Source organism: Amblyomma mixtum, chromosome 7, assembly GCF_055824585.1.
Source record: "Amblyomma mixtum isolate Tamu chromosome 7, ASM5582458v1, whole genome shotgun sequence".
NCBI lineage: Eukaryota > Metazoa > Arthropoda > Arachnida > Ixodida > Ixodidae > Amblyomma > Amblyomma mixtum.
The window spans coordinates 91,868,063-91,894,108 of record NC_143018.1 but is presented as its reverse complement, the minus strand read 5'-3'; the positions used below and the strand labels follow the sequence as shown (position 1 = coordinate 91,894,108).

The following is a 26,046-nucleotide window of genomic DNA, read 5'->3' as shown; positions in this document are numbered from 1 at the left end:
CCAAGTCTGTCAAACCAAGGAAACCATAGCAAGGTATTATTTTTATTGCTTAATGTTACTGTTGCATTGAGAGAAGGAAAGCTGTCAAGCAATGATTTTATATTCAAGATAATGTGACAGACAACGTGCTGATGGTGGAAGCCAAATTCACAGCCTCCATGTGATGTGTGGTACGCTACAAAGTGGGCTGAAGCAGCAGGTGCCTCCCCTTCTATTTTTATATGTACATATGTACCGATTCCATCAAGTGTAGCCAAACATATTCAGGACATGGGTTTGGCTTTCAAGAAAGGCATATATACTCTTTTTTTTTTTCTATGGTGTTATGTTGCGTCCTGGCAAAAAAGATTCTATATTTCTTTTGCTCTCCGAGGCTAACCACTACAACAAGGAACTCAATAGTAGCAATACTGTCCAGTTCTAAGATGGCTGTTCAATGCCTTTGCATATATATGTACACACTAAAAATAAAGCTTCTTGAGTTCCTGCAGCACAGCAACACAAACAGCATTTCAATTTACAGTCAACTCTTGATGTCTGTGCACAAAAGAGAAAATATTGGTGCAAACTAGGTGGGATAAAACAACGAGGGGCTTTTTAATTTCGTACAAATGATGCTGACAGGATCAAATGCTTTAGTTCGAACTGACGGGAGTCCACTTTATGCACTGTACGAACAATTTTTTTCATCATCATCTGTTCATATCCATAGAAAAACCACACCTCAGCTGTGCTAATATATGCCTCCTTAGCTGCAGAGCAGGTCCGCTGCACTTGCATTCTGCTGCTGAGCACAAGTTTGAAAGTTTGACATTTTGCCGCGACAGCCACACTTCAATTGAGGCAAAGATAACAATATGGCCATGAAGAAAGATTTCAGTGCACACTGAAGACGATGTTGAGAGTGAACAAATTCCATTCACTAGGCAGCCTTTCTCTGCATCTCCGAATGTTTCATCACTTCAGCTGTTGCGAATATTCTTTGCTATATTGTATATTAAAATTCATATAATTTAAAGAGTTATATATGTTAGCCATAAGTGCTCATTTTGCGCATTTCTACTGATTAAAAACAATGCTGACTTCATGCGCTAACTACACTTCGGCAAAAGAAGACCGAAACGCATACTCATTTTCGGTTTCGCATCTCACTTTATCGACCTCTGGTTCATGTTATCATCCTCCAATGAGAAATACTGGCACGTCGTTCGCGTCATCAGTGTTAAAGCTTTCTGCGAGCATGCAGCACTTGCTCTTGGTTTGAACGCCGATTTAATGCACTAAAATGAGGTGAAACAGGGAGAAGTGGCCTCTCGTAATGCAAGTGAAACAATTGGTAGCGGCCTACCTAACTCGTTTTGAAGCGTGAGGCCGTCAAACATTTCAGGGGTAAGATACACTGATGATAAATTTAATGAAACGAAGGCAATAAGGTCAGCCAGAAAGATTGATATGCGGCCAGCTATTCTGCCATCCTGCAACATTTTGGAGGCACAGATTCATTCGTACAAACACCCAGGGGAAGCGAGAACAGTTGCACGTCTAGTCGAATGTCACGAAAACGCACCTTAGGCTGCGGAGTCCGCCGCGTACGCGCTTTGAAGTTTGCGCCGCACGTGACGTTTTCTGTGCACTTGCCTGAAATTGGTGCACTTTCCTCCTTTCGCCCTTAATATGGATGGATGGATGGATGGATGGAAGATAGGAGCATCTCCTTTGCAGCGAGGTGGTGGCAGTTGCAAGTTGCAGCGTTTGATTCTGAGATCTGAGTTCTGGACGCGGAGGCTACACCTTACACCGTCATTGCCATCATCCACAGTCAGATTCCCGTCATCTCATCGCTCTCTTTCACTCCCTTCTTTATCCCTTCCAGCGCGGTTCGGACTTGTTCGATTGTCCACCGAGACATGTGAGCTAAATTTGCGTCATTTCCTTTCCTCATTTGCGCGCTCCGTTTGGTGTTCGGTCAGTCGCAGCTGCCGCCGAATCATGGCCGAATAGCTGTGTGATTCATCAGGAACGCGCTGACACCACGGTGAAGAGCGAGGCAGCGAAGAGCCGACAGGAAAGACATTAAAAAATAACAGGTTAGGCACGTAGCTGGAAGCAGTGTAAACAGGAGCGCGTGGCCGCCGCACTGCGCGGACTGCTGTCGCCGAGATGCGGTGAGATCGTCGACAAAGGTGCATGCCCAGTAAGCATGGTCAGCTGCGCTTTCCGCACATACCCCTGGTGCCGTCCTTTCTCGTCGGTTTGCGAAGCTTGCACTTGCAACGTCACGAGCGCGCCGCATGTTTGACCAATCCCCATAAAGGAGAGAAACGCGCACGAACTTCGAAGCGCGCACGCGACGGACTGTGCAACTTAAGGTGCGGTTTCTTGTGTGTGTGATTCTGCCATCGCACGGTACTGGCTCACCGTTGCACCAGTGCGCCAGGAATGGTACTACGGTCAACTTTAAGAGTTGACCGGAAATCAAAATGCTGCTTGTGTTGCTCTTGTGCAGGAAGTCAGAAAGCTTTATATGTACTGTATGTGTACACTAAAGCATTAAACATGCGTCATAGAACTCAACAATATTGCTTTCATTGTGTAGTTGTTGCAATGGTTAGAGTCTGAGAGCAGAATAAATTTAGAATCTTGTTAGCTACGAGGGAACACAACACCATAGCAAAAAAACTATATAATTGTCTCCCTTGAAAGCCAAACATTGACAGATCTTCGGTCTTTTGAAAACTCCCACCTAACGCTACGGTTGAAGACTCTCCAGGTGGTTGGATATAAAAAAAAAGTTAGATTCAGCACAACTGAGGCAGCCAGTTTAGACGATGCTTTGACAGGTATGTGCTTTGACAGCAATTAGCTCGATGCATGATTCCTTACACAAGTGCAAGCCAACGCCCAACAATGCGGCACATTGGCTATGATCAGACGCGGACTGTGGCAGCGACATTGCATTGTGGCTCAAATGCAAAGACATCCATGTCGTGTGTATTTTGAATAGACGTGAAAAACTCTATCCGGAGCCCTCCACTACTGCGTTTCTTATAGCCTGTATGCAGCTCTGGAACATTAAATATGTGCCATGCCATGATACAACATAACCGTGTCTTTTCGTGGAGCTTTAAGGGGTACTGTGGCACTTTTTTTTTTCTTAGTAAAAACTGGTTGGCTGGCTCTCTGTGGATATATACTGATGCTTGTTTGAAAGCTAAAGGTGCATTTTTTGCTTACAAAATTGAATGAAGATATGAGGCGTATTTTTCTCTGTTGCATGATTCAGGCTCATGATATCAAGACCGGAAAGGACACCATGATTGCTGTCTAGAAGAGAGTGGCATTGTAGACAAGCCGGAGAAATTCGTGGTGGAAAATGATTGACTTTATCAGTTTTCTCGTGAGGACAACCAAGGCTGGCAATACCTCATGAAAGCTCAGTTTTCAGTGACAGTAGACTTTCTGTAATTATAATGCAATGATAAACAGGCCAACTTCAATTTCTCCAAAGTGTTCTTTATGTGTACTTTGCAGGGCAAATATTGAATTGTTATCTCGTGAACAGTGAAGATTGGGTGCCTTCTATGACTCTCTAGAAAGCAGTGAATGAGTGGAGTGCTCTCCATGTGCATTCCACCAGTGGTGTGTAGCCGTTGACAGTGCCATTTTGGCATTTCCTTATCCTCACTGCATTAATATGACTTGGCAACTACTATCCCCTCGACAGAACTGGGATGAGCAGCAGTATTAACACAACAGATTTAGGGTCCTCGTGTCGCAGAAAATCCAGAGTTGGCTTTGTTGGCTGCGAGGGTAAAATCCGTGAAAAAATCCCCAAAGAAGGAAACTAGGTGGCAGGTGAGACACCTCGGTCACATGGCATTGTTACATCGTCACAACCTGCCTACTGGATTGTATGCAAACTGCCCACTGCGAAAGGCAGCAGTTAAACTAATGATTAGCTGCACGAGGTTGCTTGGGAAAAGCAACCTAGGTCTCACAAGCCCAACAGAGAGCAGTGCCTGCAATCACAGGGCAGTGGGACATCACTTATCTGGTGCTCCACTGCGTCCGAGGTGCTATGAGGACTCCCGGCGGACTGTGAATTTAAAGATGACCACGTATCTGGATGTGAACCCACTAATGCTATGACGTCATATCCTTAAGGCAGAGCTCAAGTGTCTGCTCCAGATTTTTTTTAGTTACTTGTAGACATCACCACTGCATTAGTAAGGATTCAGTATGTGCTTCGTCTTCAGAAATTTCATGGGCTGTAAGGTCATGTGTGCATCATACACGCTTTATGCTGCCAAGGCAGGCAGTTGTGGCTTTGATCAGCACGAGCTGACGTGTCATACATTTGATGACGTGTTTCTATTAATGTGCGAGCATTACTGGCCGTGGTGAGCGATTTCAGCAATGTGTATGTGGCTCTTCTGCTTCACATAAACAGAAAAAATCAGAGAAAAAAGTTGGACGAGTTTAATTCGAACCCAGGAATTTTTCGTGAGAAGCGAGTGTGAAGCCTCATACCCTTGACAAGTGCCGTGTTACCTTGGTGGATAGAGGTTAAAATCGTTATGTGGCAAGGCAGCAGCAGTGGCGTTGAAATTTTCCATAACGTCATCCTAGGTGGCATGAGTGAAGAAAAGGTGGATGACATATACAAACTCCGTAGCCATTGACATCATGGAAAGCTACCATGCACTCACCTAAAACAACCTCTGGGTGTCGCCAAGTCACTTCGGCCTTGCGCCCAACATAAACCAGGCGAAGTAAATTAAAAAAACCCAAAATTATAAAATAAAAGAAGGTGCTTGCAATGGTCAATGAAAGGTGTTTTCAGTGGTTTGAAAACTAGCCAAGTGGTCGTTAGTGTGGTCAGCTGATTCTTTGTGCATGCAATCTTCACTCTGGCAGAGCATGACCTGTCATTGGGCATTAAGGGTGACTCCATTCTATTTTTTTTCCTTGTAAAAGTTGATTCTATGGCTTCTTCTGCCTGTGTTGGTGTTTTTCTTGCACCGAACGATGCATTGATTCCTGAAAAAAATGAGTTAAAGATTTACCCCTCCACCAAATTAAATCTAGTGAAGCCTGTGTTGAAAAGCACTCTTTTACTGTTGTTTTGAAGTGCATGGCAGTGTAGCTTATGGTTTCAAATCAGCACCCCAAAAAATTGGCTGTGGCTTAGCTAAAGTTAAGCCTGCATATCTCGAAGCAAACAGCTCTCGCTGCTTTTCAGCCAACTCCCAAGCTAGAACTTCTGGATCGGTGTTTCTGCGCAGTCCGACTGTTGCGTCTTCTTCTCCTTCCATGGCGACTGTCTGCGCCTGTTCTATGGGCAAGCGCGCCTTATATACCCCTCCTTTCAAATGCCCACGGCTGTGGCGAAAGGTCAAACGGTGGCGAGGAGGAGTAGCGCGTGGTGGCAGCGAAAGCTCAGGCGACGGAGTCAGCAGCGGCCACCTGCGCCATGCGTGACGTCACTCGGTTTTGCGCATGCACAGAGGTGGCAAATCTGGCCTCCGGCTCACGCGAAGCGCGGTGTTGACTAGCCTAGTGAAACTTTTCGCTTCGAAATTTCTGGCAGTGCATAATAGTTTATTTCCGCAATGAGCCAGTGATGCTGACACCTGCTTTTCTAGCTTATAAAAGCTTCATTTCCTGTGAAAGTAGAGCTTTCCTCGTTACAGTGCGGTTATTTGTTGTTGGAAGCTAACTTTAATTTGTTCACCATGCCCCTTTGAGTGAGGTGGTAGAAAGGACAGTGTTGATAACACTTCATGCCACTAAGCATGGGATACACCTTAATGCTGACTCAGTTTGAAAAGGGGCTTGATGTTTGCTATTGTGCAAAAAGCACTGTTGTCAAAACATGTATCTGAAAGTGGTTCCATACACTTATGCTAGACATTAACCAAGCTAATGGTTCTAATAGTCATAGCTAGAATTTCCTTCGTTCAGTTAAACAAACCTACATCACGTCCATGTCAAACCCTTGGAACAATTACGGTCAGCTGCTCCTGTCGTTGCGCTCATTTTCTGTCCTTTTCAGGCGTTGGAGCTCACATGAAGATGCCAAGAATAAAGATTTGCAGTGCTTTAGAACAACTCCGGTACATCTTTACCAGCCAGTTATAGGTTGGAAGCCAGAGTGAATAAAGGAGTGTGTCTGGTGATCTTAGCATCCGGTGTGTGGTCAGAGTGCCGCAGTCCTGTTGTCATCCTTTTATGCCAAGGGTAATAATACATCTATGTATTGAACTGCGACAGGTTAGCTAGGCTTCGGACTCGTATCTCTGTTGTATTAAAGTAGGTGAATACGTTTTGCAGAACCTGGATGTGTATTGGGGTGTACCCCAGGGATCAGTTCTTGCGCCTCTTTTGTTCCTCATTTACATAAATGATATTCATTCCTGTGTTAGTTCATCGATCCAGCTTCGCCTTTTTGCAGACGATTGTGTCCTATATATAGCTGTAAAAAAATCAGAAGATCAAATTCTCCTTAACAATTCCCTAGAATCAATCCACACTTGGTGTATGACCTGGGGAATGAAACTTAACACAGATAAGACCAAAAGCATCACATTCACTAATAAGAAGCAGCCTCTAAGTTTTACGTACACACTTGGTGACACACAGGTTAAAAATTATGATCAGGTGAAGTATCTGGGACTCATCCGAATATCTAACCTGCGTTGGGAACCCTACATCAAATCCATTTGTTCTAAAGCTGAAGGTAAATTACATTATTTAAGGAGGAAGCTCCGTAACACGCCGACCCATATTAAACTCAATGCCTATATAACTCTTATAAGACCTACCCTAGAATATGCGGATATAGTCTGGAGCCACCGTCAAAAAAATTTAATCAACAAATTGGAGCGCATCCAAAAAGTAGCAGTAAGGTTTGTCTATTCGAAGTGTTCACACCAAACTAGTGCTACCAGTCTAGTAATTCAACCAAATTTACAAAGCCTGTCACAGCGAAGAATCATTTCAAGATTAAAGTTTTTGCTTCAATTTCTTTACGGCCACTTCAAAATAACCACTTCGCAATACTGAAACCCGCCTTTCAAACACTCGTCTAGAACTAACCATAGTAAAACACTGCGTCAACCAGTCAGCCGCGTAAATATCCACAGGTACTCCCAGTTACCAGATGCTATATCATATTGGAATAAATTGCGTGAAGATGCGGTGAAGTGCACGTCCGTGGAACTATTTCTTAATTATATCGAAAAAATTGACTTTTCTGTTTAATTCTCTCCTTTTTGTGTTTGGATCAGAGAACATCTCTGTATTTCTGAATTTTTGTTTTTACTCTGTTTGATCACAGTGATGCATTGTAAGCACTCCTGCATGGGCCCAAAAAGGGCCTGCAGTATGTTTAAATAAATGTACGAACACGCTTAGAACAGTAGGTTGCCTTTCCAGGTATAGCATACAGGACAGTTAAGCTTTTCTTAGTTTTTGATAATTTATTATTTATTTATTGATACTGTTATTGATAATGTTGGAGATTACTCTTCCTCAGATATTACTCTGCAGGAGATTCCTTGGAATGGACCCGCATTTGTTGTGCTTTTTGTCTTGTTTGTTTTGTAGCCACGTCCATTTTAATAACGGCCTATTGTCATGTTGGCTTAGTGGCGCAGTCATAAATGGCTGCCTTGGTGGTTTCTTGTAATTATCATCATGATTTCTGCACCCTGCAACTATGAATTTCCTCTTAGAGCTTTCCATGTATTTTCCGAGACGTTTAATCTCTTCTTGTGTCATGCTTGTGTTTGTTACTCATCTCGTGTTGCATGCATAAGCATGACTAACGAGAGCAAGTGGTTTGCAGTAGCTTGTCCACTGCATTTGCGAGTGGGAGAAGACACTTTATTTTCTTTTTGTTTCTAATTATGCAGCTCATTGTGAATCTGAAGAGTCATCAAGGTTGGCCATCTCTTCTGTGCTCCTTGTGTTTGGTTATTAATTTTTTTTCAAATTTAGGCAATTTTCAAGTGAGTGCATTACTGAGAGTACAGGTTTCCAAGACTTTCAACAAATGCTAGATTGATCCTCTATTTTCGCATGTTTTAACTAGTGTCGGAACACTATAAGTTTATAAAGAACACTTTATTGCGTTTCGATTGGTGTGCGATTCCTGTACCCCTTTCTCTCTTTCTTCTTTCACTCCTACCTATCCCTTTCCTTAGGGCGTGGTTCAGGTGTCCAGCAAGATATGCGAGACAGATACTGTGCCATTTCCTTTCCTCAAAAACCAATTGACCAATTTACCAGTAAGGTGAGATTGCTCAGTACAAATGCATAATCCGACAGCAAAAAAAGTGAAGAGATAACCCCGTAGTCTAATAAAGTGGGCTGACACTAGTTCAAACTTATGAAAATAGAGGATCAATCCAGCACTTGTTGAAAGCCTCGCAAATCTATGCTCTCTGCAAAGACTACATTCACTTGAAAATTGCCTAAATTTGCGAATCAAATATTGCATAACCAAACACAAGGAGCACAGAAGGTATGGCAAACCTTGGTAACTCTTCAGATTTACAATGAGCTGCATAATTAGAAACAAAAAGAAGGAAATAAAGCGTCTTTCTTTTGTGCCATAAAGTGTGAAAAAAAAATGCACAAGAAGGGATGCAGTGAAGTCATGGGAAAAGGTGATTTATTTTCTTTTTGTCTTTTTTTCAGGTTGAAAGCCCATCTCATATTTCCGACAGAGTTCAAGTCTCCTCTTTGGCAGTTTTTGAATAATTTCTAGCCAAGCCATTGTTACTCACCCATATCATATTTGTTGAGAGAGAGAGAGAGAAAAACTTTATTTAAAGAGGAATTCGGGGCACACCCCAGGGTCCCCGCATGACCCCACTCCACTCAAGTGTTTGTTCCCAAGGTCCATAACACTGGCAGCACGGCCGGTGGCGAAGGTCTGCACGGCCGGGTCCTCCGAGCGCAGCAGGGTCTCCCAGTCCTCCCAGGTCTTGAGGTTCTCTAGGTCCCGCGGGGGAGGGTCCGCCGGGCAGAGGGAAAGGATGTGGAGGGAAGAAGCGAAGGGTTCTGGGCATAGGGCGCATGCCGGAGTGGAAAAGGAGGGATGATAGTGGGCTAGGGTAAGGGGTGAGGGGAGAGTGTCTGTAGTCTGTGCCAGAGCGTTGCGTGTCTGTTATCTAGGGAGGGGTGGGGCGGGGGGTAGAGCTGGCGTGAGGCTCTGTAGGCCTGCGTCAGCTCACTGAATGTGTGCATGCGCTCCTTCGTGAATCCCCGATCCGAGGCCACCTGAGCCCGGTTTAAAGAACCTCGGGGTAAAAGGTTGGCGGCCTCGTTTCCGGGATTCCCGGAGTGCGCGGGCACCCATATCAGCTCCATTTGGCGGGGCGGGGGTGCATCGGGCGAGTCCAGTATGCTAAAAGCAGGGACATGGACTCGGCCTCGAGCAAAATTTAGAATCGCAGTTTTAGAATCACTTAAAATGTACCGGGCTTCCGTGCGAGTGATAGGAAGTGCAATGGCGGCTTCCTCTGCAGCCTCTGGGGAGGTGTCTGGAGGGAGAGGTAGTGTGAGCAGGGCGGATAAAATAGTTTAAAGGAATGCAATGTTTATCTTTGCTGTGTCCGTCCTGACTGCCTTGCTTTCCTTGATGCCGTCAGTACAGCAAACAATTACTTCAATGTCTGTTGTTGTGTTCTCTTCTCTCACTAATTACAATGAAGCTGTAGTTTTACTGAAACTCTCTTAGTCCATAACGGGTGTTATCTCCATAACATCGCACAATTCGTTCTACGTCTAGCTTCTTAGTGACATTGAGTCTGGAGCTTTATTGCGCAAGCTTCCACCAAATACTTGCAGCCTCAGCACTTTGTGGTGACCAGCTCATTTGGTTCTGTGCTGTCTCACTTGCATGCTGTAATTTTGTGCATCTGCAGTTATTTCTAATTTAAAAGACAGTTTGGAGTAGCTGTTTTATTGCTGTTTTATAGATGAGGTTGCAGTCAGCTCTTCACAGCACAATTCTCATACTTACTCATGTGCAGTGTATTGCTTTGCTCGGGAGAAGCCACTCAGTGTACTCGTACTGCGACTCGCCTCAAATGGCCCACTTTTTTGAGCCAGCTTGAAACAAAGCTGTTTGGAAACTGCTGGGACACTTTCCAGGTAGCACTTCTGCAGTAAATGCCACTGTTTTCACAACGCCGTTACGTTAATATTTGAACACGAAGACAGTTCCTTTTGATGGAACCACTGATTTGTGCTCAAAGCAATCAGAGCAGGAGTTAAGACTTGTTATTACACCTGGATGATAACAGCAGCAAGATGACGTAACCATTTTTGATTACCTGCATCGTAGATGACGTTAGATTTGGGAATCCAGTGATTTCTCATTCTTTGGTACTTTTGTAACTCTTCATAGTATACAGAGCAGAGTAAAATGAAAGGCTGTTTTCCATATGCGAGCAGTGTGCAGTCTTAATCATGTTTAATGATAGGCAGTATGAAAGCTGCCTCTCTTTGTGATACATATATTTATATTAACTTGCAATGGGAAGGTGGTTGATATGCATTCTTTTTCACTGATTTTCTGGCTTTCTTGCGCCATGCATAACATTTGTTGTTCTAGCCTGTGTTTCGAGTGCCTTTCCTGAATCAAAGCGAATCTAAATTCTTCAGCGAACACTCTAGGTGTCCCTTCCTTTTTTTTTGCAGCTGTATTCACTAATTGTACCATGCAGCCTAGGCTTCTCACACACTCTTGTGTGTGTTGCAGAAGCCTAAAGAAAAACTACTTCAACAAAAGATATTGAGGAACTCTGCTTAGAGTTTATGCATTTTTTCTTATCATTCTGGTTGTTTTTCAGGTGAAAAGCCCCTTCTGACTTCTGTGATTACATGCAAGTCAGTTGTGCAGCAGTTACCAAGACATTGTTGCCTGCCTTCTGGCCATGCTGCAACATATTGTATCAAAGGCTGTGTGAGCATTCACTGTAACATACCCTGCATGTTTGCAGGCAGTTGCCACAAAATTGTGCTTGTTTTCTCTTGAACAAGCGCATACATACTTTTACTTTCTTGTTCACAGAGGTCCCTCTGCAGGCATATCTTGGTTCTAGTGTCCTTGCAACATTCGAACTGCACCTTAAAGTATTCCTGAGCTTCGCTGAAATGCAACTTCACACATTGTCATGGAGGTGTTTGTATATGCCAAAGACAGATTGTGTAACGAAATGACCAGCGAAGTCAGGTTAACAGGTAATATAAGGCAAATAAGCATTGTGGAATGCATTTAGAGCAAGTTTGACTGCGTCATTGCGTCGTCTCATGGCCCAGCACTCCACCATTGATACATTGCTGTTGGTGTACCCGTTTCATCCTTGTCAGGGCACTAGTCCTGCAGTGTCATCATGATCGCTCTGGATTTTATTTATATGATGTGAGTTGTGGTGCTCATGATTGAGTCAAGACTGTGTGGCTGTGTGCCAAGCTTTGGGGAAAGCACCAGTGTAGTTTCGCTTTCTTTTATCCTCCATAGTGCCTGTACAAGAGATTAATTTTGTTAATGATGGTTTGTACTTTTACTATTCAATACCTGAAAATGTTGTTTAAGCAGCTGTTTCTTGAGTGCTCTCATAACCTAGTTTCACTGAGCTGGTTTCAAGTGCTATATTTATTTGAATGCACGAGATGAATTTTTGATGCTCAGGCGAGACATGGTTGGCCTGGCGGGGGCACTGCATTTTTAGCTTAAGTGCAGACTAGGTTAGGTAACACCTGGTAGTCATGGCCCTGGAACTCGTGAGTGTGGTGTTATAATAAATAGCATTGTTTTAAACAGCAACAGCATTCATTACTTCATGATTCTAACACTGATTGGAAGCCACAACAAAGATTCTATAAATGCATCTACAGGCTTGTGTTATGCATGACCCTGTTTGAAGTTGTCATTGTATGATGTTTCTACTTGTGCTTGCTGTTTTTCGTAATGTAGGGAATGCTCAAAGGAAAAAGTCCCAAGCACTTTTTGTTATAGTACGAAACAATGATTATTGACAATTGTATTTAGAACCATGATAAACACCACTTCTTGTTTTTGAAATGCCGATGCCAGATTACAACATCATTTATTTTGATGATAATTTTATGACGACTTAGCTGGTCTCATCAGAGTTCTACTTTTCCCAGCCAGGAAGTATGCCCTCTTAGGTGTAAATCTACTCACAAAGGTAGCATACTTGACATGATGTTTTGTAGAAATGATGCTGGCAGCAGATGGTTTGGCACCTGATGGAGTTTATACAGCATACACATCAATGTGCTTGGTGCCTCCCAAGCGCTTATCAAGCTTGCACAACATGGATGCTCACATATTCGTCCCAGGTGCCTAAATAAGCAGGTTTCCGGGTTTTAAATCTGTTGCAAAAGGCAGGAGAAGGTGTTTTTATTTTAATGAGTATTGCATTGGTTTTAGATTGGTGACAGTGAAAGAGTGATGTTCAGTTTCTGCTCTTCTCATGTGTGTTTTTTTTATTTGCTGTGCTTGGCATCTTATACTGTAGATAATAGTTGTTATCATTGTGTCTGATCTCTCTAAACCCGCCGCGGTGGCTCAGTGGTTACGGCGCTCTGCTGCTGACCCGAAAGACGTGGGTTCGATCCCGGCCGTGGCGGCCGAGTTTCGATGGAGGCGAAATTCTTGAGGCCCGTGTACTGTGCGATGTCAGTGCACGTTAATGAACCCCAGGTGGTCGAAATTTCCGGAGCCCTTTACTACGGCATCTCTCATAGCCTGAGTTGCTTTGGGACGTTAAACCCCAATAAACTAAGCTAAACTAAACTAGATCTCTCTAAAGGCCCTTGTCAATCGCTGTGTGGCTTGCACTGTTTAGTATCTTCGTGTATGCTGTGACTTTGCGTTATTTTAGGTATTTGTTCGGAACATGAAACTCTGCCACTGAAACCCCTGCTGTTATGTATTATTGAGTATGAAACCTCATGTAACTATAATAATATAGTAATACCCTTGTTACTGACGTGGTTGGCATCTATGCATGTATTCAGTTGCTATGACCGTTAAAACTATTCCATATCTGCAAGGTCTCACATTTCTGCTTTGTTATAGTTTTCACTTTACTTGAAGGAATTTTCATTTAATTTATGCCTCCCACCTTTTTTTTTTCATGTACGGTGTTGACATGGCTCGAATAGCTGCGTCACAGAGTGCATGAATGACAGCAGCAGCTGAGAATTCGATTGTTTTCTGCGGATTCTTCTTTGTTGTGGTGTGATTCAGGGGAAGTGCTGCCCTGCAATCCTGCACTGTGAGCAGGTTTATGCCTGTGAGCTAGCAAGTAATAAATGTGTTCTTTTCTCTTTGTAACAAGTCGTGACATACACAGATAAAGTCATTCAATGGGCTGTAACGTTTGTCGTTTCTGCTCTGCGCAGCTCAGCTGCAAAAGCAACAGTGTATTTGGAGTCATGTACTTGTGATTGGCTGTCCTCGTGATATGAAATATGTGCCTAGTCTAAAAGAGAACAGCTTTTATTTTAGATCGGCATGGTCGAAGCATGGCTCGGTTCTTAGGTCATGACAAAATGTGACCAGCTTGAGTTTGAGCAACCTCACCATTTGTCAACTAACCTAGAGACGTAGGCCAGCTGTAATCAATGCATTGAGGCATACCCTTCATTTCTAAGGAGGTCCATGCATTGTTTCTTTGCGCAGGTTTGGCCACAGCTAAGAGTAGCTGCACCTCGTCTCCACAACAAAATACGGAACGATGCGGAACGAGCTTTCTGTGCCCTGATTGTGGCTATGCTACAGCGTATGTCACTCACTTCAAGAGGCATCAGAGAACCCACACTGGAGAGCGTCCTTACCAGTGCAGCCATTGCAGCAAGGCGTTCACTACTTCAGACAACCTTGTGCAGCACATCCGTATCCATACGGGCGAGAAGCCATACCAGTGTGATCACTGTGGCAAGAGCTTCTCAGTCAAGAGCAACCTGACAGAGCATTTTCGCATCCACACAGGCGAGAAGCCGTACCACTGCGATCACTGTGGCAAGCGCTTCACACAGAGGGGCACCCTGAAAAAACACCTCCGCGTCCACACAGGCGAGAAGCCGTTCCGATGCCATCTATGCCCCGAGGTCTTTGCGCGCAAAGCAAGCCTACGTCACCATGTGCAATCTCACAAGACGGCAAATGTGTAGTATTTTTTTTTTAGCAAGTTTTCGTGGAGGCTGTATCTCAAGGCATTTGCTATTAAAATATGTTACAGGGTGTTCTGCCAGCATTTACTGGAGAAGTTATTGTGAGCCATTGTGCGATGTAAGAGTCTCCCAATTTCGTCCTGATGTTTTGATTGAAATGATCCAGAAGAATATATAGTCATTAGTCATGCTGACACTATCTGATACGAGTTGCAATATTTCTAGGAAAGTATGAGCGGTAACAAAATCTTAACGTAACTGACTCCAAAGTAATTTGCTATTCTGCACCTGAAATGAGAACAACACTATTAGATGTGTTTGCAGCATATTAATGTTTTGTTTTGGTTTCAAATTTCTGAAGCAGCATGCTTTTTTGCCTCTTGTTTGCTTGTAAGAGAAAGAATAGTTAACAAACCATTTCTGAAAAATTGGGCAGACTGTGCACAGTATGTTCTTGGAATGCTTGCTTCGTTCAAACTGGTTCCCTTCCTAAAATCAGATGGGAAAAAGGTTCATCTTTGTTTTCTGTAGCATAACAACAATTTTTGCAGGAAATGTGCCTCTGGCACATTTCTTTTGGCTGTTATATAAATTGGATAGGTGATCCTTCTCTTGAAATGACACATTGTATTTATATGTAGGTGTTTTGGTGGAAACTCATGATGGTCGTTGCCTTGTCATTATTAATTGTACACTGCGCTTTCTACATTGCATCTCATGGGAGTGAGGGAATGCTTCCTATCATCTGCTGCTTGTACTTTGCTGGTGAAAATGAAGCTGCAGCACTTGCTGACAGATTTTTCTTTATGCGTCTTTGAAGAGTTTCGCTTTGCCATTTTACATATTATTTCTTCCTTGATGATAATTGCTGGGCAGTTCTGTGTTGTTTGCATCTTTGCAGCCTTTGTTTCATGCAAAATCCAACATTTACAGCACCTGAGTGGTTGTGCAGCTTTTTTGCTCAAATTTCAGAATAAGTCTTACAGTCGCAGCTTTTACTGATGGCGTGTTCTCTTGGTTGTTGGCTTTCCTACATTGCATGCAGTAATCTTGTGCAACCATACAGATTAGATACCATTTAAGAGTGTTGGAAGTATTGTTTGTGTTAATTTACTGTGGAAAAATAAAGTATGGTTGGAAACCTAAGTTTAGCACTGCCACCTTTCTTTGTGATGTGGAGCACACTGCTGTGGAGATTGCGGAGGCTGAAAAACAGGATTCGCACAGTGGAAGAAGAACCCGAAATGATCTGGAAGAATAGAGTTGGGACGGTGACTGCTCATCTGGGACCAAGGCCTTAGAAATATATATCTATTAAAGTTGACTGCTGACCTCTCCAACACGCACAGTGCTGAAGTGGCCTTTTCATTCAATCGACGACTCCTACTGCGTCCAACTAGAAGCCATTGGTTCAGTGAATGGCAGGAGTGACCACACAAAGGCCCCAATACTTCCTGCCAGGCTGTGTGGCAAATGCACTGAAATTTTACAAAACTTGCTTAGCAAAACGCGACGGAAGCATATTCAAGGCGCAGCACTCCTGACTGAGTTGTCACTTTTCAGACTCCATCCTCACTAACCACTTTTGCTTCCCCTGCAGTTATACCATATTCTTGTGTATGAAACCTTAGTAACAATAATGATATAGAAATACCCTTGTCGCTGACATGTTTGGCATCGATGCATGTTTTCAGTTGCCATGACTGCTAAAACTATTCCATATCTGCAAGGTCTCAGATTTCTAGTTTGTTATAGTTCTCACTTTTATTTATGCCGCACACCTTTCCTGTTTGTTGTTTTTCATGTATGGTGTTGACATGGCTAGAATAGCTGCGCTCCAGAGTGCATGAATGACAGCAGTAGCTGAAATTTTAATTGTGCGTTGCAGATTTTTCTTTGTTGTGCTAAAAAAGGGAAGCGGAAATGGTGCTCAAAAATTGCGTGCCTGTGATGCAACCTGGTGATATGCGTCAGTCAGTTCCTCTGAACAAGGAAGTACTGAATGTCTGCTTCTCTTTTTGCAGAAAGTCGTGCTTTACACTGATAAAGTCCTGCGAGGGCATGTAATGTTTGTAATTTATGCTGTGCTCTGCTCTGCTCAGCTACAGAAGCAACAGTGTTTTTCGAGTCACGTGCTATGATTTGCTGTCCTTGTGATTAGAAATATGGGCCTAGTTTAAAAGAGAACAGCTTTTATTTTAGGTCTGCATCGCAAGGCTCGGTTTTTTCATCATGACAAGATGTGACCAGCTTGAGTTTGAGCATCCTCGCCATTCATTAACTATCCTTGAGACATAGGCCAGCTGTTATCAATGCATTGAGGCATACCCTTCACATCTAAAGAAATCCATGCATTGTTTCTTTGCGCAGGTTTGGTCACAGCTAAGAGTAGCTGCACCTCGTCTCCGCAACAAAATTCGCCAGGATGCGAAAAGCGCTTTTCGTGCCCCCAGTGTGGCTATGCTACAGTGCATAACCATGCTTTCAGGAGACACCAGAGAAGCCACAGTGGAGAGCGTCCTTACCAGTGCAGCCATTGCAGCAAGGCGTTCGCGACCTCAGACAACCTTCTGCGGCACATCCGTATCCATATGGGTGAGAAACCATACCAGTGTAATCACTGTGGCAAGAGCTTCTCGGACAAGAGCAACCTGACAGAGCATGTTCGCATCCACACAGGCGAGAAGCCGTACCACTGCGATCACTGTGGCCAGCACTTCACACAGAGTGGACACCTGAGGGAACACCTCCACCTCCATACAGGCGAGAAGCCGTAGCAATGCCATCTATGTCCCGAGGTCTTCGCGCAGAAGGCGGCCCTGCGTCACCATCTGCGATCTCACAAGAAGGCAACTCTGTAGTGGATTTTTTTTTTGCACAAGTAGATTTTCGCACAGGCTGTGTCTAAAGTTCTCTTGGTGCGCAGTTTATGCATCTAAAAGTATTTGCTATTGAAATATGTCGCAGGGTGTTCTGCGACCATTTATTGTCAGTGATTGCATTGTAAGAATCTGTTAATCTCGTTGTGATGTCTTGATTGAAATCATCCAGAAGGATATTTTAACATTAATCATGTTGACACTATCTGATGCAAGTTGTAATAATTGTAATATAAGCAGTAGCAAAATTTTAAGGTGACTGGCTGTAAAGTATCCTGCTATTCTGGACCTGATATGAGAGCAACACTACTAGATGTGTTTGCAGAATATTAATGTTTTGTTTCGGTTGTAAATTTCTGAAGCAGCATGCTTTTTGCCTCTTTTTTGCTTGTAAGAGAAAGAATAGTTAACAAACTATTTCCGAGATGTTTGGCAGACTGTGGACAGTATGTTTTTTGAATGCTTACCTGGTTCAAAATGCTTCCCTTTCTAAAAGAAGACGGGAGAAAGGTTCATATTTATGTTCTGTTGGATCCAGCAAGTTTTCCAGGAAATGTGGCTCTGGTAGTTTTTTTTTTGCTGCTATATAAATTGGATAAATGATCTCTGTTTTGAAATGATACATTGTGTTTATTTGTAGACGTCCTGGTGGGAGTTTAGGGCGGTCACTACCTTGTCATTTTTAATTGCCCCTCACGGGAGTGAGGGCATGCTTCAGTATTTCCTATCGTCAGCTGCTTGTACTTTTTTAATGAAAATGAAACTGCCGCACATGCTGACAGATTTTTTCGTTTGCTTCTTTTAGGAGTTTTTGCTCTGCCATTTCATCTTGTATTTTTTCCTTCGCTGATGTTTGATTGGCAATTTTGCCTTATTCAGGCAAAATCCTACATTTACAGCACAAGTGGTTGTGCAGCTTTTTTGCAGAAATTTCAGAATAAATCTTATAGTCGCAGCTTTAGCGATGACGTGTTCTCTTGGTTGTTGGCTTTTCTCACAATGCACACAGTAATGTTGCGCAATCATAAAGATTTCATAGCATCAAGAGTGTTTGAAGTTACATTTGTGTTAATTTATTTTGGAACAATAAAGTACAGTCAGGATCCCCATTGTAGCACAGTCCCCTTTATTTCTCATGTGGAGTACACTGTTGTGGATATTGGACAGGCAGAACAGGACTCGCACAGTGGAAGAACAACAAGAAGTGATCTGGAGGGATGCAGATGGGACAGTGACTGCTCAGCTGGGAGCAACGACTTGAAAATGTGTGTCTATTAAAGTTGGCCGCTGACCTCTCCAACATGCACAGTGCAGAAGTGGCCTTTTCATTCAGTCGACGGCTCCCACTGCATCCAACTGGAAGCCATCGTGTCAGTGAATGGCAGGAGTGACCACACAAAGGCCCCAATACTTCCTGCCAGGCTGTGTGGCAAATGCACTGATATTTTGCAAAACTTCCACAGCAAAACTCGACAGAAACATATTCAAAGCGTGGCACTCCTGACTGAATTGTCACTTTTCAGACTCCATTCTCACTAACCACTTTTGCTTCCTCGTCTGCTGCATGAGCGTCATGTTCGTGCTTCTAGGATATCCACCAGAGTATGTTTGTTGGTAAGCAGAATCCACTCGGTGCACACTTACTCTCTACTGCCTGCCTTAAATGACTGATTTCTAAGCGCTTTTACGAAAAGGCACCATAAGTAAAAATAAAGCAGACCACACGAGAAATGCATCCAGGAATGTGTCTCTCACGTCTTTTTTGCCTGGTGTGCCTTTTCGTAAAAGTATGTAAGTACAACTGACCCAACAGCACATGTTAAGCAACCTATATCTATGTCTTATGGCCATCTGTCTGCTTTACTATTTGCCCCTTTTCGTATTGTAAAAAATGTCAAACCAACTTGCCGAACAGTTTTTGTAAGGTGGTTTTCATGAGGTAGTTGTGCAATGAAATTGCTTAGCACCGTGTACTATGTTACATGTTTAGATGTACTGTACATTAAAATGCTGAGGCCATGTTGAGACAGCAACAAATAAGGGGACGCAAAAACTTTAGTACATATGGCAACTGCAATTGCTAAGCAGAGGAGTATGAATACGGACCATTTCTTTTATTTCTCTATTGCTACAATTTTTTATTTTCTTCCATCAAGAATTGTGAATAAAGGTGAGGAATATGCTTTCCTAGGTACTTAATTTCCTTGTCTGTGGGTGCATTGGGTTACCTATGACATGTGCGAGGCACGATATCCAATTTCCTTGCCATTTAATGTCACGGAACGACTACTGATGCATTTTTCTCCAAGACTATGGATGTAATACGCTTGCATGCTTTCGTGCCTTACCTTGTTTTTATAAACAGTGTCTTTTTTGCGCTGTTCACCCACCATGAGTGGGATACAACTCTGCATTGTCATGCTAGCAGGGCTGGAAGCGGATCCTTTGATGGAGAAGAGCCGCTTGGTTCGAAGGAAGTAGATTTTCCCCATCAAAGGACCCCCCTTCAGCCAATGCCATTGGCCGATTCTCATGATCTGAAGAATGAAGCGGCTTTTCGCCCATCAAAGGACCCCTTCCTGCCAATGGCATTGGCGGCCAATTCTCATGACATGACCGCTAGGACCAGGTGGCTTTTCCCCACCAAAGGGCCCCTTCGAGCCAATGGCATCGGCCAATTCTCATGACCCCTAGAACGAAGCGGCTTTTCCCCATCAAAAGACCCTTTCCAGCTAATGGCATCGGCCAATTCTCATGACCCCTAGAAAGAAGCGGCTTTTCCCCATCAAAAGACCCCTTCCAGCCAATGGCATCGGCCAATTCTCATGAACCCTAGAACGAAGCGGCTTTTCCCCATCAAAAGACCCCTTCCAGCCAATGGCATCGGCCAATTCTCATGAACCCTAGAACTAAGCAGCTTTTCCCCATCAGAAGACCCCTTCCAGCCAATGGCATCGGCCAATTCTCATGACCCCTAGAATGAAGCGGCTTTTCCCCATCAAAAGACCCCTTCCAGCCAATGGCATCGGCCAATTCTCATGAACCCTAGAAGGAAGCGGCTTTTCCCCATCAAAAGACCCCTTCCAGCCAATGGCATCGGCTAATTCTCATGAACCCTAGAATGAAGCGGCTTTTCCCCATCAAAAGACCCCTTCCAGCTAATGGCATCGGCCAATTCTCATGACCCTTAGAACGAAGTGGCTTTTCCCCATCAAAGGACCCCTTCCAGCCAATGGCATCGGCCAATTCTCAGGAACCCTAGAACGAAGCGGCTTTTCCCCATCAAAGGACCCCTTCCAGCTAATGGCATCGGCCAATTCTCATGACCCTTAGAACGAAGCGGCTTTTCCCCATCAAAGGACCCCTTCCAGCCAATGGCATCGGCCAATTCTCATGAACCCTGGAACGAAGCGGCTTTTCCCCATCAAAGGACCCCTTCCAGCCAATGGCATCGGCCAATTCTCATGAACCCTTGAACCAAGTGGCTTTTCCCCATCAAAGGACCCCTTCCAGCCAATGGCATCGGCCAATTCTCATGACCCTTAGAACGAAGCGGCTTTTCCCCATCAAAGGACCCCTTCCAGCCAATGGCATCGGCCAATTCTCATGAACCCTAGAACGAAGCGGCTTTTCCCCATCAAAGGACCCCTTCCAGCCAATGGCATCGGCCAATTCTCATGAACCCTAGAACGAAGCGGCTTTTCCCCATCAAAGGACCCCTTCCAGCTAATGGCATCGGCCAATTCTCATGACCCTTAGAACGAAGCGGCTTTTCCCCATCAAAGGACCCCTTCCAGCTAATGGCATCGGCCAATTCTCATGAACCCTTGAACCAAGTGGCTTTTCCCCATCAAAAGACCCCTTCCAGCCAATGGCATCGGCCAATTCTCATGAACCCTGGAACGAAGCGGCTTTTCCCCATCAAAGGACCCCTTCCAGCTAATGGCATCGGCCAATTCTCATGACCCTTAGAACAAATTGGTTTTTCCCCATCAAAAGACCCCTTCCAGCCAATGGCATCGGCCAATTCTCATGAACCGTTGAACCAAGTGGCTTTTCCCCATCAAAAGACCCCTTCCAGCCAATGGCATCGGCCAATTCTCATGAACCCTGGAACGAAGCGGCTTTTCCCCATCAAAGGACCCCTTCCAGCCAATGGCATCGGCCAATTCTCATGACCCTTAGAACGAAGCGGCTTTTCCCCATCAAAGGACCCCTTCCAGCCAATGGCATCGGCCAATTCTCATGAACCCTAGAACGAAGCGGCTTTTCCCCATCAAAGGACCCCTTCCAGCCAATGGCATCGGCCAATTCTCATGACCCTTAGAACGAAGCGGCTTTTCCCCATCAAAGGACCCCTTCCAGCTAATGGCATCGGCCAATTCTCATGACCCTTACAACGAAGCGGCTTTTCCCCATCAAAGGACCCCTTCCAGCCAATGGCATCGGCCAATTCTCATGAACCCTGGAACGAAGCGGCTTTTCCCCATCAAAGGACCCCTTCCAGCCAATGGCATCGGCCAATTCTCATGAACCCTGGAACGAAGCGGCTTTTCCCCATCAAAGGAGCTCCTTCCAGTCAATGGCATCGGCCAATTTTCATGAACCCTAGAACGAAGCAGCTTTTCCCCATCAAAAGTCCCCTTCCAGCCAATGGCATCGGCCAATTCTCATGAACCCTAGAATGAAGCGGCTTTTACCCATCAAAAGACCCCTTCCAGCCAATGGCATCGGCCAATTCTCATGAACCCTGGAACGAAGCGGCTTTTCTCCATGAAAGGACCCCTTCCAAGCATTGGCATTGGCCATTTCTCATGACCCCTAGAACGAAGCGGCTTTTTCCCATCAAAGGACCCCTACCAGCCAATGGCATCTGTTGATTCTCGTGACCCCTAGAATGAAGCTGCTTTTCCTCATCAAAGGACCCCTACCAGCCAATGGCACCAGCGGCCAATTCTCATGATCCCCAAAAACGAAGCGGCTTTTCCCCATCAAAGGACCCCCTTCCAGCCAATGGAGTGTGCCAATTGTCATGACCCCAAGAATAAAGTGACTTTTCCCCATCAAAGGACCCCTTCCGGCCCATGACATTGGCTGATTCTGGTGGCCCCAAGAACGAAGCGGTTTTCCCCATCAAAGGGCCTTCCTCCAGCCAATGGCGTCGGCCGATTCTCATGACCCTGCTAGCCTGACAATGCAGAAAGCGCCCTGATAATCCTGGAAGGGACTATCCCTGACTATGGAGGTAGAGAACTATCCCCTTTCGTCTGCCACTCTCCTCATTGACACGCTAGCGGGGTCATGAGAATCGACCGACACCATTGGCTGGAAGAGGTCCTTTGACAAAGCTGCTTCATTCTCGAGTTTTATCCAAGTGTAATGGTGTATCTCCTGTGCACTTTGTTCAAAATATATAGATCATGGATCATCTCAACTCAAGGAACATGTATATTTGTACTTTTCAGCCTAAAACCTCACCAAGCGAAAAACATTTTATCAGAGCAATGTTTCCTGGAACTCTTGAATGCATCGGCAAAAGGAAAAAGAAACCTCATGTCTTATCGGAAAAAACACAAGCACTGAATACCAGAAAATGAACTGTCAAAGCTCGCACCATGCAGTCTCTTATTTTCTAGAGCCCATTTCATTGTCACTTTTTTCTTTATAAGTGCACAAATGTAAGACAGCACACAACAACAGAATGTCCTAAACCAAAAGAGAAACTTACTCTAGTCGGATACAACATGAGACTGCAGTAAGCTCCGCCCCCTTATCAAAACTTTTTATTCACAGATGTGATTGATTAGCGGAGTAATACAGGCTGCCATGTAGCCGCACAAACTACGCGAGATTAAAAGCAGTGAAATTCAGGTATAAGGCCCAATGCTATCGCAATGTCATCAGGAAATGGTGATCTGGCGGCCTACAAACTTTCCTTGCTCTGAGGCTATTCTCTGCTTAGAACTTATTTTAATTGTCATGATAAATGCTGCTGCATTGTTTTTGTAAATATACTTGACAATTATTAGTTTTTGCACACAGACACACCAACGCAACGACTCGTTTTATCAGTGCATATAAACAACAATGAAATGTTGCAAGTACAGGGCACATGTATATGCCTGCAGTGTCTAAAATCAGTGTGACATTTTGGGGCTCAGCTCGTAACTGTCATGGTTTTGTCGCATCTATTAGCTCAAACAATACATGCAAGCACACATTCCAGTGTAAGCTGATTTATGGTGTATGGTTTATAGGGGTTTAACGTCCCAAAGCGACTCGGGCTATGAGAGACCCCGTAGTGAAGGGCTCCGGAAATTACAACCACCTGGGGTTCTTTAGCATGCACTGGCATTGCACAGTACAGGGGCCTCTAGAATGTCACCTGCATCGAAATTCGACCGCAGTAGCCAGGATCAAACCCGCGTCTTTTGGGCAGCCGAGTGCCCTAACCACTGAGCCACCGCGGTGGATACATACCATACGAGTGTAAGCATCATACCAGTATAAGTATATGCATCTATCGTCTCATCCAACAGTGCTTTGAGGGCTTCCCTTATATGTTTATTACTCAGTAATACCACCAGCACCTAAAGAGACTCCGGAACTAGCCCCACTGGATAAGGTTCTTGCGTTAAACGTTGCTAGGTTCAGTAGTGACAGCTGATCCGGATCATGAGAGGGAAATAACTAGAAGAATAAGCATGGGGTGGAGCACGTATGGCAGGTTCTTTCAGATCATGAATGGCAGTTTACCAATATCTCTCAAGAGAAAAGTATACAACGGGTGTGTCTTACCGGTACTCACCTATGGGGCAGAAACGTGGAGGCTAACAAAGAGGGTTCAGCTTAAGTTAAGGACAATGCAGCGAGCTATGGAAAGAAAAATGATAGGTGTAAGGTTTAGAGATCAGAAGCCGGCGCAGTGGGTGAAAGAAGGAACGCGGGTTAATGACATCCTAGTCGAAATCAAGAGGAAGAAGTGGGCATGGGCAGCACGTGTAATGCGAAGGCAAGGTAACCGCTGGTCCCTAAGGGTAACGGAGGGGATTCCAAGAGAAGGCAAGCGTAGCAGGGGGCACCCGAAACTTAGGTGGGAGGATGAGATTAAGAAATTTGTGGGAATACGGTGGCTGCAACTAGCCAGGGACAGGAAGAGACATGGGAGAGGCCTTTGCCCTCAGTGGGCGTAGTCAGGCTGATGATGATGATAATGGCGATGATGAAGTAAAGGTGATGGAGGGCCGCATAATTTTTCAAAATCAGAGTGAGGGTGAGGGAGGGCCATGGATTCAAAAGTGAGGGTGAGAGAGGAAAAATAAAAATGAGGGCACTTGCCACCCTCTGCTCAAAATATGCGGCAAACAGAAGCATGCAACTAGAAAAAAGCAAGTATGTTCAATTAAAGGAAGAGGTTGCTTTTCCATGGAATATTTCTCATTGTTAACAACGCAACGACAGGGAACGCAGAAAGAGATCCATGCCTTGCAGTTCAATATGTGAATAAGACCAGGAACCGTTTGTTTAGAACAACCTTGATTTTAACTTCACTGCAGTTGTTGTGCAGATTTTAAGTGGACATTAATCATAGAAGAAGAAACCACTAGCCTCCCAAAGCCAACATTGTCCATGACCAAGGCCTTTGAAATCTGCTACATTTTTGTTCTCTTCCCGGCATGCATGGGAAATAACAACTGAGACTTTATGTACAGTCTTTGTCAAAAATATACAGCCCAAGGGGTTTGCTTTCAAGACGTGTAGCGGGGCTCTTAAGCGCATATGGTAGTCCTAAGCTTGGGATGGTTGAGGACGCAAGTTCCTCCAGCCTTTTTGTGATTAGGGTCCCCGACTATGAAAGAGGAGCCACACTGCAGGGCTCAGAAGCAGACTCCTTGGGCTGTATACTTTTGACAAAGACTGCACATACTGCTTTCAGCAGAAGCTACAGATACTTACTGAGAAGAATGTATTCATAATGAACCACTCATACACTCGACCTCCTCAAATTAGTACAGATCCTAATTTATTAGTTATCACCAATTTGTAACCCATTCCAGTACCTCTACATAAATCCAGAACTAGCGTTATGAAATCAATGGCATTGCCATGCCGCCGTACAGTCCCCGCACTACCCTGATCCTCGAATTTCTCTCGTGGTGCACATGGCTGCGGAGTTCTCCAATGGAGGTCAAACTAGCCTCGATATGACCGGCCACCAATCTTAATTTGTGTCCCAAGCAATGCTTGGCGCTATCATTAAAGCGCGCCATTACAATAACCCCAGACACACCAACTTGTAATAGAAAAAATGGTTGCATACAAGGTGATTGAACACAGTCCAGGGAGGGTGATGCCTATATGATGAATTGAAGAAATAAAAATGAAAACTCTCGACTGGAAGAACAATAAAAATGGACTGACCGTTGGAGGACATGCCAGTAGCAGTAGCATAACACATGAAAACTAGCAAACGAAAAATACTTCAGGCAGGTAATGTAAAAATCAACACATATGAAATGAAATTGAAAGAAATGAAATGAAAAGATTTATTTGAGCAGAGCAGTTACAGCATCTGCCGCAGGGGCAGAGGCTAAAGGCTATGGTGCCTGACGAGGCCTCTGACCCCCTGCAGTCGACGGAAGTGCAATACAATTTGTGCATAACAAGAAGGTAAGTCACAAAATTAAAACAACTGGGGATAAACTATGCAAATATAATCACAACATTAAGACAGTATACGGAATGATATAAACATGTACTATAATATGCAAGGATATTATAGAGAGATTTTGTTCAGTATGCAATCGTTGGAGGACGCTTATAACAAAAAAAAAGTGAAAAATCATGGTACAAGAGATGGATATATCCTTTATATGCATGTCAAAAGTACTCGCCACTCCCCGTACAAAACAACTGTGCAAATCTACTTGTGCAAAAAAAAAATCTA

General features: G+C 44.2%; 1 protein-coding gene across 1 annotated transcript in view; it reads left to right on the top strand.

The window, feature by feature from the left end:
- Nucleotides 1-15,765, top strand: part of LOC149336839 (uncharacterized) — a 75,599-nt gene extending 59,834 nt beyond the window's left edge. Inside the window, exons 4-5 of the mRNA XM_089554252.1 lie at nucleotides 13,295-13,340; nucleotides 13,730-15,765. Coding sequence (XP_089410378.1) covers nucleotides 13,295-13,340; nucleotides 13,730-14,220 — 537 coding nt within the window. The 3' untranslated portion in view covers nucleotides 14,221-15,765. The remainder of the gene's footprint in view (nucleotides 1-13,294; nucleotides 13,341-13,729) is intronic.
- The last annotated feature ends 10,281 nt before the right edge of the window (nucleotides 15,766-26,046 follow it).